Source organism: Orbicella franksi, chromosome 15, assembly GCF_964199315.1.
Source record: "Orbicella franksi chromosome 15, jaOrbFran1.1, whole genome shotgun sequence".
NCBI classification, from domain to species: Eukaryota; Metazoa; Cnidaria; class Anthozoa; order Scleractinia; family Merulinidae; genus Orbicella; species Orbicella franksi.
The window spans coordinates 15949015-15961207 of record NC_138159.1 but is presented as its reverse complement, the minus strand read 5'-3'; the positions used below and the strand labels follow the sequence as shown (position 1 = coordinate 15961207).

Genomic DNA, 12193 nt, shown 5'->3' with positions numbered 1-12193 from the left:
CCACGGTTAAGGTTCTCGGTTCTTGTTTCGAACTCAAACCGGAAGTTCGAATCAATAGCTAATTTTAACCCGTAGAAAAGACTAGAAAACACGGTCTCCTAAAACACTCTGATCTTTGTGCAAGGTTACATTTTAGAGTAAGCTAGTGAGCTGTAATATAAGGGAGCAATTACCCTGTAAATGTAAGTCTGGACAGGGCGTTTTGCTAATCTTGAAATGTCAAAATCTTGTAGGTTCGCGCGGCGACATGTTATGAGCGTTCACTCGGATAATTTGAATTCAATTACGCAATCACTGAGCATGCGTGTATCGACCGGTCGTCAGCCGTGAGCAGATTTCGTACGTCTAACAAATGCAGTTAAAAACTGTATCTGAGTTCTCACCGTAATTTTGTTTGTTTCGTTAGCATTTTAATATAGTTTAACTAGAATGAATAGGCTAAAGCGAAGCTTAAGTTTAAGGAGTTCAAAACGGCATATACCGGAGAGTGTGAGGCCTCAAATTTGGGAAAACGACAGCTATAAAGTTCGAAATGGAGGTGTTAGTTTTCCAGTTAAGGTATTTGTATTGGTGACTATTTCTTTTCGTATTTGTTCGTGATTTCTCGGGATCTTGGTACAGGACAACACAGGCGTGAACGGTCAAACGATGGAAATCATATCCACAATTAATTTGAAAGCATACTGTTCTTTTAGTACGTTGGGTCCATCGAGGTATCCGAGTCCAGAGGAACTCAAGTTTGCGCAGAGGCATTCAGGAAGATGAAAGAGGTAAAAGCTATCGTTGTTTCTGCCAATATTTGCAGAATTTCACGGAGCTGAAGCGAGGTCTTCCGCTGAAGCCCTTGCTGATTGTCCATCCTCAAATTTAATAAAGACTCGACGATTTGGGTTTCCATCATACAATAAGCTAGTCGTAATTCATTAACTTTCTTCTCAAAGCATCTTTATTCGTTTGTTCAGGTTGGAACAGCGAAGAAGAAACGTATGCAGCTTCTTGTCACGGCAGATTGTGTTCGAGTTGTGGACGAACAAACGAAGGTAGGAAGAGACAGTTGTTGTTTTCTTTAATAATTATTTTTGAAGCAATAAGCATGTTTTTGATCGATCTGTTGTAATGAAAATTCGTGAGTTCGGTGGCATAATTAAATGTTAGATTTCAGAACGCACTAGTCAGTGATATTGTTTATGCAAGTTGTACTCTATTTGCTCTGCCTTTCTGTTGCTAAATTTCTTTAAATCGACACCCTTCTTCGGGAAGATTTTTCATCGGCAAGGAAGTTTATATATTAGCAATGGATGCGACGTTTATAAAACGAGGCATGAGTAAATTTCGAATCATCGAGAAACCTATGGTATCGGGTTATCTCTCCTCATAAATTGAAGAATCGAGGACTTGCTTAATTTAACACCAGCAGTTGACGAAATTCGACAATTTGATATTAGCTCGTCGCTTGTCTGAGATAGCTTCCTTCGAAGTGGACCTTATACAAGAAATTCCTGAATTCTTTGGATTTCTTACGAAGCTCTGTTTTGATTTTCGTTGTTTATTGTTTTAATCTGGTTGAAAAACCGAACATACTCGACGAGGACTTACAAATTTGAAGATAGTCCCTAGCATATGGTGTTTACTCTATGGAAGATTAAACTTTTTTTTAACTCTATATACGAAAAATAAAAATAGTTATTACGTTTTACGAGTTTTGACCTGATGTAGGCTGGCTTAGAAGGGAGCTATATTGAAACAGCTGAATTCAAAATAAAAGAACATTTAATTATAAGCTTGTGCTCGAACAAACCTCTAGTTTCAAGGGATGGAAAAGCCTTGCAACTCACTCGGAACATATTTCGTTACACTGAGGATTCAAGGTCGTAAAATTTAGCTTTTCTCAACAATGTCTACGCAACATACATATTACAGCTTTTAAATTTTTTTAAGTAACAATAAATTATCACTGAGTCGCTTCTTTCATCACAACTTAAAATAGGACTTTTGAAAATAGAAATACGGGAACTGAAAAACAAGACTTTGCAGAAAAGTTGTCGATTTTGATTTATCTTCGCGCCATGAAAATAAAAGTGCGTTTGGAAACCAACCTCTTTAGTCATGAAATAGAAATTTTAACATTCAGTTGTACCAAGTAAGTTAATTTTGGCCTTGGGGCGGTTCGAGTTTTATATTCTCACGCTCTTGAGTGGTGACTAAATTAGAAAGGCATTTCCTACTGAGAAGGTATCACCCTTAGCAAGGTATTTTTAAGATGCAAATTGTTCTTCAGCCTATGATCCTGAAACTCAGGAACAGCTTTCAGTATTTTTAACTCCAGGGGCATTTTAATTTGTAACTTGGTGACATCACGTCCATACTGCTAAACGCACAAGGTGTAAAGGAAAGCAGAAATTCTTACCAATTTTCTCATCAGATTTGTTGAGGTGCCAAGTATTGAAATACTTCCTGTGTAATAATTATTGTAATTTCAATGCCAGTTGTTTTTCAATGTATTGGTGATGCAGAGAAAGAGCTGTAGGTGTCCAGACCAAGGTTTAATAAGTAAATGTTAGTACTATTTGCTCACGTTCAGACGACAAAAATGAGGATGACACTATTGTTAGGTTTATTGCATGACATTTGGAGATAGTTATAAAAAAACAAATACACTGACATTGTCTTCAGAGTACACAATATTGGTCAAGTCATATCAGAATAACGTCTATGTTAAGGAATTATCTACAGCGTCATGCAATATCTCCCAGTGATAGACCTTTTGCTAAAGGAATGGACTTACTGATTTATAATACCCAATCAGGAGTTAGAGGGCAATGGCAACAATTTCCGAGTTGCCATTTGGTTACAAATGAAAGCATATGTATTAAATTGCAAACTGTCTCATTTTATTCAGTTCAACTGAACAAATTATTGAAAACAGTGAAAAAATGTTTGTATTACGATAATTGTTTTTTCTTAGTTTCTTGGTGCAAGGTGCGAAAATTAATTTTGTGCTGTCTTTTTTTGGTATACATTTTTTTTGCTGTGAAATTTGTACAAAAGCCATGATTACATGTACAGTGTATGTATTAAAATTAGAGTACAGCAAAAGTGTTGGAAGTAGAAAATATGAGTTTGTCCATTTAGACTGTTTACATAGACTGATGCAATCACTGGAGAGTGCTGGGGAGTTCCAAAGTTCACATGTACAAGACATATCCTTGCAATGTAACTTGAGTGTGCCGCATCAATTTATGTAAACACGAAGAGCCTAGTGACTTGCAATTTCCTTTACATGTATAAATCAAGGTAAAAATTTGAATGTGACATCACCATATTTACATAGGGTATAACCTCATGCAATATGCCTTTCCATCTTATCAAAGTGTACTGTATAAAACCAATGTTTTCTTTTTCAGTCACTTGTTATTGATCAGACGATTGAAAAAGTGTCATTCTGTACTCCGGACCCGAGTAATGAGAGGGTGTTCTCGTACATTTGCCGTGAAGGCACCACTAGACGATGGATGTGTCACTGCTTTATAGCCCTGAGAGACACTGTGAGTTGGGAATAGTTTGAATATGTATCATATACCTAGAAATACCCCACAAATTGAAATAATGAGACTAATATGCAACTTAGATGGCATTTGTTGATTCTTATGGTGTGCTCTGTTGGAGAAGCAATTTCCTTGTTGATCAGGGAAATGACAAATTTTATTGTTAGTACCTATAAAATTAATGATGTTTCCAAAAAGTACAGTAATGACACTGTTAATGTTGTGATCTATTGGGATCAACCATTTAAACTGCAACCAGTTTGAGCTGATACGGTTGACATTTTGAATTGAATACTTTTCTTACTGTTTTCGGTTAAAATATGGTAAACAGCTGCCAATAATTTTTCAACCATTTTAACCTGGTTTGAGGCCGGGTGAAAAGTTGATCAACCAATTAACCAAAATGGTTTTTCCCAAAAAGAATATGTAAAAACTCAACTAGCCAGAAATGTTTTATCCCAGTAGAACATGACCTAAGTTGTACTAAAAACAGAACTTTATAATATGTAAAGAGATCGAAGTGGGCTACATTTTTCCAGACAAAATATCAAACTCATGTTGGGTCACCTGGGATTATTTGAAGCATGGAATGAGAGGTATTTTGTACTCGGGTTTTAAATAATTGATCACAAAACTGTTTTTGTTTACCTCACCAGGGGGAGCGTCTTAGTCATGCCGTTGGCTGCGCTTTCACTGCTTGTCTTCAGAGGAAACAGAAGGCGCAAGCTCTGCAGCAGCAACACAAGGAGGTAAAAAAGACGATGAATGTAATTTTGACTTTATTACTGATTTCTATGCGCTAACAGTGTGCTATACTTCCTGGTTCAAAGTTGAGTAAACACGATCACTAGAACCAGCTGAGTGTAATTGTATCCATGTATTCAACAATTATTCCATGAGCACATGTTGGATATGAAATGATAGAGAGACAATAAGGTGTGTAGCGTGGAGTTGGCTATAATCATCTCATATTTAACAAGCATGAGTGGAATAAATGTTGAAAAACGTCCCCAAAATATAGAAGACAAATCAGTGGCCCAATTGTTTAATATTTTCCTGGTTATGTTTTGTAAAGCATCCTTGGCAGGGCTTGAAAACAATTTGAATTCCAATCATAGCCCTCAAATTTTGCTTGCTCTGGGCAAGTCTTAGCTTGCTCTTTCAATGATTTGGTTCATGGACGACTTGCCTGATCTGGTGTCTGTCGTAAAAGTGAGAATAAAAAGTTTCTTGCCCAGAAGGAAAATCTACTTGTCCCAGACAACCGAACAGCACTTTTTTCGAGCCCTTATTGGACTTTTGGATTATAGACAAAGTGTTGTTATTATTTGTTTTATTATTATGTATACTAGAACCACCAGTTGATATCTTTTAGCAATAGGACCAGAAAGGATAAGAGGCCAATTGGAAGAGGTGTAGAGTGATGTTCCCTTGATATAGCAAATGAGATTCCACTTATTTTAATCATTAAGGTATCAGTAAGGGGAAAATTTGCAATTTTGCATAATTTTACTTTTTTAAGCGGTTGGATAAATCTTAAAGTAATCTTTAAGATAAAAAAAAAATCCACGAAAAAATCTTTTATCTGCCGCTAGTTATTGCGCGAGAAAGATTGTTTTGCATATTAATAACTTAATTGAGAGTTGACAAGTTCTGTCAAATGAATTAATTATCGAGGCAAGAAGTCACATGACATCAAGATCATGCTGAGTTGACACGCGATTCGCGTGCCATAACCAGTGGCGGATGTCTTCGAAGAAGACAGAGCGATCTTGCCCGTTTTCATCGGCTAAAGGAAGGCCAAAGAAGGCGAAAAACACTTTCAACAAAGAGTGGGCCACTAAATTAGCGGAAAGCGGCAAAGGGTTCGTTTTACAATCAAGAAAAATTGCTGGATGAATGCGACAACGATTGCGATCACAAAGCCAGCGAGCAAGCCGAAATGAGCGCAAGCCGCGCTAAAATACTGTTCCAAGAAACTGTCGAAGCAGAGGAGATTGACGAAGAGAAGTGGACGAAATTGAAAGGCAGATCGATTGTACAAAATTAGAATCAGCAGTGCAACATTTTTTTTTCTTACCCAGCTATTGTCATTTCTTCCAGTATCTTTGCCTTTGCATCAACATCAGTCGATGTAGTCCCGTTTACGACGTCCTCTCCAGCGTTTCCCTTTGTGCGCTTGCATTTTCTCGGGAACTTTCTACTGGCCTTCGGCATGTTAACAGTGACATGGTCATAATTTTGAAGATTAGTCAACCGATACGTAAAATTTCGAACGCTAATATAGTAAATCAAAAGATAATTTCACGTTTACTAACTTTGGAATTCTGACTTCACACATGAAAAAGCGGTTTATTCACCGGTGAATAATTTACCGCGCGCCGTCGCGGAAATTTGTACCTGTTCCATGTTAACTGTCACAGTCCTATTGTTATACAGAAAGTTGATTCCTCTGCGGTGTCTCCCTTGGTGTGATAATCTCATAACACTTGGATGCCGCCGAATTTTATTTTTTCTCTGTTTCTCGAAAGTTAAAAAGTAGGCGAGTTGTACGTGCATTTCGAGTTCCAGGTCGGCAGCCCCTGGACCAAATTGGCTGAAATTCGGAGAGAATGTTGTCAGAACGATCGCCGACAAAACCGTGTCTGCGAATTCTGATTACTCTTTTCATTAAAAAGTTATGCCTTTTTTTCGCGGGCAGTCCTATTTTTTTCTCTTTTGTAACTTTATCCTCTTGTAAAATAATAACAAACGCATGTGCCAAAAATCTGAGACACAGTTTTTGAGGTTAATGTGTGAAGAAACGGATGCCATGTTAATCGTTTTCTCCGACCTAAATTTAGCGGGCATATACCTTGATTTATGGGTGCGTGAAGCTTTGTAAATATACTCACATTTTCGAAACACGGTAAATTTTTACCGTTTTAAACAGGTCAGGTCATAATCTGTAGTTATTAAGCTTCCAGTAAATATACGGTTTATATGGGTTTTTGTTAAAGCCACGAACGCTAGAGCGGGCCGCGCGCGGATGGTCAAATGGGTTATACTGATACCTTAAATGGAAAATTTTACTTTGATCTTAGGCACAACAACAACAGCAACCACAAGAGCAACAAGGGCAGCCACCACCTCAACAAGCCCCCCCGTCTGCTGCAGCTACTGCTGCTGCTGCTGCTGGAACAGCAGCAACTGCAAGTGCGGCAAGTAGCACACCAATGGTGAATGGCTCGACACCATCCAATCCATCTCCACAGCAGCCTTCTCCAGGACAAATCAAAGCCACCACCCCTACTCCTGCCCCCATGCCAACATCAAGCACAGCTCCAATAGCTGCTGCAGCTGTACCGTCTAGTGTCGTTACTCCTCCCATCAAGAATGGCACAGTGGTAACTACAACACAGCAACCAACACATAATAATGCAGCCACACCTGTTCTTAAACCTCCACCATCAGTGGCACGTCCCCGTCCACAACCTTTCAATCCGTCGCCTTTCACTCGTCACATGTCTCTGAGGTATCGCTCAAACCCCCTGTCTTTTATGCCGCTGCGTGGATCAGACACAACTGGGTATGAAACACTCACAGAAGAGCCGGCCGTTCCTCAGTTGCCCCCGGCAGTTGATGCCCTCATGCTGCAGAACAATACCACAGCTCCATCATCCAGCTCCTTTGGAGCACCCATATCTCAACCAACAGCTACACAGAATGGGACTCAAAATCAGCCGAACACTGTGTACAATGGGCTGAGCGCAAATTCATCATCGCACATGCAAGCCCCCAACACTTTGCTGAGCCTAAGTCGAGGAGGGAATGTACCTAGTGCACCACCACCACCAGTACAACTACTTCCAGGTCAATCGGCAACTACCCAAGTCAATGGAGTTACCTCCTGGAGTGCCTCCACCCAACAACAGCATCAGAAGCGTCTGTCAGATGCAGAAATGTGGCTGGCGTCTGCCTCGGTGGATCCCACACAGCCAAGCAAGATGGCACAACCAAACCAGGGCTTGCTTACTACTGTAAATCCATTTGCAGAAACTGCATCCCAGATTGATGCTCTTTCAAATGCATGGACACACGATATGAAGGCAACTCTGCCAAGCTCGCAATCCCAAGGGAACACATCCTGGTCATCATCACCGTGGCCATCAACCTCTTCACGCCAGACAAATGGAGCAGATGAGTTTTCTTCTTTCTTTGCATCAAGGGAAACAAGCCCTCCACCTCGAGTACCACTGACTAAGAAAGATTCCAACCCATTTAGCCCACAGACAGAAGATCAAGTGTTTTGGGTATGATAACTGAAACTGTGAGCTGACAATTTTAATTCTAGATGTGTTTTTAACAGGATTTATTACATAGATTTTAAGATGACATGGTTTTTGTCACTGTGCAAGACCTAAGGGACCTAGCAACCTGGGTGGAAAAACAGCATTCTGTTGGTTTATATTTTTATTTCAATTATTTAGCTAAAAACATACGTGTAAGCCAGGTGAAGAACCTTCCTCAGACTACAGTATTCTTCAGTCTTGAGGGGTTTTTACTCAAAATGAAAAACAAAGACAATAATATTGCTTGATGGTTGATGAATACAGCTTATTTAGGTAGATGTAGAAATAATAAGGAAAGATTAGTTGGGGGGAAGGGATGGGAGATAGTTTTGGTTGGTTTTTGTGGTATTGATTTATTCCATGCTGACCTTAACTTTCATGCAAACTGATCTCCTTTTATGTTTTTGATACTTACCCTGCTAAAGATGTCTTAGATTTTACTCAAAAAGTTCTTTTTTGATGGCATAGAGCTCTACCTACATGTGAGCAATACATGGGTCTCTGTGAAGCTATCTGCATGTCATCAGTAGAGAATTTGTAAGGTTGAGTCTCTTAAGAGCAGGAAGAATAGAGTCTGCACATATAAACTTATTTACCAAGACTATGCTAACCTAACTGGTTTTTTTCCACAAATTTATTAGCTTTGAGAGTTTTACTGTTCATTCAATTATATTTTTTTGCCTTTTATAGTGATGCCTTGGTTTTTCAGGTGTTTTTGCTGTAACAATATCTGTCTTAATATTGTTTGAAATACCAATAACATTGTAAAATTTTATGCTTTGCACACAATAAGAAACCTCAGAATAATCACCATTTCTTATGCATGGAGAATTTTGCATGAAACACTGTCATGTGGCAAAATTGTCTCTTTTGTCCATACATCTCTCATTAGCTTATTACTGACACAAATGAGCTTTAAATAGTCTTCCTTTATCACCACAAGAGATATTTTACAAAGTGCCATTCTCATAAATGCAATAATATTGTACAAATATTTTAATGTTTTCATCACTAAATAACAATAATTATACCATTGTAATATTTTATTGTAAGTGCGACCCAGTGGCTGACTGAAATTGACAAACTTGAAATCTGTTTGGCTATGGAACGGCTTTTTATTGATCCCGAGAAGTCCCTTGGAATATTCACCCACTGTACACTATTACTGAAGTGTATATACTTAACTGTGGATAAATCTGAAGTTAATAATTATAGTAAGGGATCAGTGACTGGGTTATGCATTAACTATGAGATAAACACTTGCTCATGGTTTCTATGAACTTGATTGCTGGCTTGTGCTTTCTTCCTTGCCAACTGGCATTGAATAGGAACCGCAACTACGCAGTTTAAGTGTGAATTGTCGTGTGGCCGAGGAGTGAACAATTTAAAACGTAAATTCCTTGGAATAGTACACTTGATAAATGCAAGCAGCACAAAACCCTAGAAATGAGCCAAAATTTAATTAAAAACAGACTGAAACTTGATTTTTGCTGTAAATACAGTTTTTCCAAGCAGAATTGTTTGAACATTTTTGCCATGAAACTTGTCCTTATTCTCATACAGTTGAACCCTGCTATTTCGAACTCTCAGAGAAAATGAAAATTACTTTGAAACAGCAGGAGTTTGAAATAGCGGATAATTCGTGACTGAAGGGCAAATTCAAGGGAAATAGTTTTGAGTTCAAAATAACCAGAAATTCAAAATAACTATGTTCTAATAAGCGGGATCTAACAGTATTTCTGAGTACGGATGATCCAGGTCGTAAAATATTTGGAGCACAAATAAATGTGTTATTAGGTAGTCAATGGTCTTTATAACGAGCCTACTCAAGTGTGCACATGGGTTATTATTTTGAATGATTTCCATGATTTCTTAATGAGAGGATAGGGGTGATCAATCAACGGAGCTTTCCAGTAAATTCAAATAATGTTAAGGTCAGCCATTTGTCCGAGGAAACACTGTTGTCAATCACTGTACTGACCGCTGTTGCAAAATGATTTGACAGTGGCAACTGAACACCTTAACTGCTCACTCGGTATAAGGCCGGAATAAAGAGAAGCAATTCAATTTGCGAACTTCATTATAATAAAGTTGTAATAGTAATATTAATATATTGGTTTGGATGGTCACCACCTTGAAAAATGTTTAGTTTTGGTTATTTTATGTAGATTTTAGAATGTCAAAGTATTGCATTTTTATCCTTGTTACAAGTATGGAGATTGCAAACCTAGGATAGAAAACCTGTCTAGTCTTGTTAATTAAGGAACTATAGCCCGGTTCAAGCAAGCATTCAATTTTTTTTATTAACAGTGCTATATTTTACTTTTATTGGGGTTTACGAAGCCTCTAATCTGTTAGATTCCAAATTCAGTACAAAAATGCACCTAATGTACAGTACTGTATGTACTTTTTTGTTAAGTATGCTAATAATTTTTGTAACTTGTGGAATTTTAGTTGTTTTGCATCTTTGAACTGTCAAACATTTTAAATTCAAATTTACTCATAGCACAGGTTACCCAAACTTTGCACTATGACAAGTATGGGTTCCCTGTTCACTGAAATATCTTTAGAGACAGGCAAATTTTTTCTGAAATTAAAGACAGCTTGTGAACACAGATTTATGTATGTTGCTTGTTGCCACTAGTTCAATTTTGCAAACAGTAACTCTTTGGTGGCACATGACATGCAAAAGTACCCATGTGTTTGTATGGGTCTTCAATTTGTTTTCCATGTAATGGGTGCAAATCTAATGAATAAGAAGTATTGTGTAATTATGTAATTACATTATAGTATTGCTTAAGGGGCATTTTAGCATGCGAATTTTATTTAATTGGCTTGTGTGTTGTAGTAAGCTGACTGTACTGTTAAAAATACCGAGCCATTTGTAGTGTAAATTTAGTTGGAGGACACATACATGTTTAGGTAATAGGTTGTTGCATCACACAGTAACAGGGAAATGCTACCAGCAGAAAAGTAAACTAGTTTAAATCCATGCGTACCTAAAATTTGACTTGTCCTTGAGTGTACGATGAGTAAACTGCCGAACAATGCCAACAGTTACCAATTCTCTTGCTTTTGTATTGTTAAACGAGTTCTTTCCTAAATAAATGCCCCCGAAGGTGGATAAATAACCCTCCTTGAATAAACATCCCCTTTAATGGAGAACTGAAGCTTTGTATGGTTTTTTTTTTGGTTGTTTCCCTTTTAAAGAAGGAATTCTCCAGAAAAATGCTTATTATGTTCTCTGGTTTGGGGTGTTAAAAAAAGTTTAGGGCCCATCTACGCAAAAGGGATTTGATCAAACGGAGGTTTCACTCTGAAAACGCATCAAATGTTTTCCGTCCACACTGCGCCGGAGGGATTTGAAAACGCAACAATCACCGGTCATTTTGGATTTGTTGTTGAGGAATACTCGGTCAGCGGCATCACATGACTATCGTGACGCCATCGTTTTTGAAAAGCTCCGTTTTCAAAATGTCTTCCCTCCACACGAAAACGAAAAGCCGGCGTTTCCAAATTCCTCCGGTTTGAAGAGCGTTTTCAGAAACCTCCGTTTTCGTGACGGAGTAGCGTGGATGGAAGGCCTAACCGTAGAACTAAAGCTGCGTTGTCTAATTTGTCCGGCGTAGTGTGGACCCTGCCTTCAAAAGGGCTTCCGTAAAATGTTGCCAAACGAATGCACACAGTTGATATCTTGAATACGCTTTTACACCAATTTTGGAAAAGAAGTTAACACATTTGTCAACAATGGTATTTGCATTAATTATACAACCTGCGGATGGTAATCTGCGCGCGCGAAGGAAAACGGCACTGTTTTTCGATATTTTATTACGTCAACATGAGCACAACAAGCAAAACTTACAGTAAATTTTCTCGCGTTTCCTTCGGTGAAATTCTGTAAAACTAGGCAGATTTGTAGTTAATGTTTTAGTCGGAGCTCGTTTTTCAGGGAAATCTATAAGACCAGTTTTCTCGCAGCGGTAAAAGGCGTAAATTTGCAAAAATCGAAAAACCTACCTTTACAAACCCTACTTTTTTCGTCTTTAAAATTCGTATCCCGCAGGAAGCGATATGCTGTGAAAATTTGGGAAGATTTCACCGAAGGAAATTCAAGAAAATCGCAAGTAAAGCCATAAAAAGGTAAAAAAACATATTTGTTTGGGCATTTATAATTCAAGACTAAAACCAATAATTTTAACAGAGATAATAGTAAAACACTATTTAATCATTGCTTATTACATGTAATTAGTTTGAGAGGACTGGGTGTAAAAACGAATACAAAAACGGCATTCAAAACATAACACTTGCGCGCGCAAC

General features: G+C 38.1%; 1 protein-coding gene across 1 annotated transcript; it reads left to right on the top strand.

The window, feature by feature from the left end:
- Positions 1–64: 64 nt before the first annotated feature.
- On the top strand, positions 65–11046 carry LOC145470875 (uncharacterized). Its single transcript, XM_081454753.1, has 6 exons — positions 65–558; positions 696–770; positions 963–1040; positions 3405–3545; positions 4202–4294; positions 6629–11046. Exons 1-6 carry the CDS (start codon positions 430–432, stop codon positions 7841–7843), a joined length of 1731 nt encoding a protein of 576 aa, XP_081310879.1. The 5' UTR covers positions 65–429; the 3' UTR covers positions 7844–11046.
- Positions 11047–12193: the final 1147 nt, after the last annotated feature.

What these genes read in the sequence shown, in the direction of transcription:
- LOC145470875 (XM_081454753.1), top strand. Translation starts at nt 430, where the DNA reads ATGAATAGGCTAAAGCGAAGCTTAAGTTTAAGGAGTTCAAAACGGCAT. An exon ending in TTATAGCCCTGAGAGACACT is followed by an intron (nt 3,546 to 4,201) that starts GTGAGTTGGGAA and finishes TTACCTCACCAG; the next exon opens with GGGGAGCGTCTTAGTCATGC. An exon ending in TGCAGCAGCAACACAAGGAG is followed by an intron (nt 4,295 to 6,628) that starts GTAAAAAAGACG and finishes CTTTGATCTTAG; the next exon opens with GCACAACAACAACAGCAACC.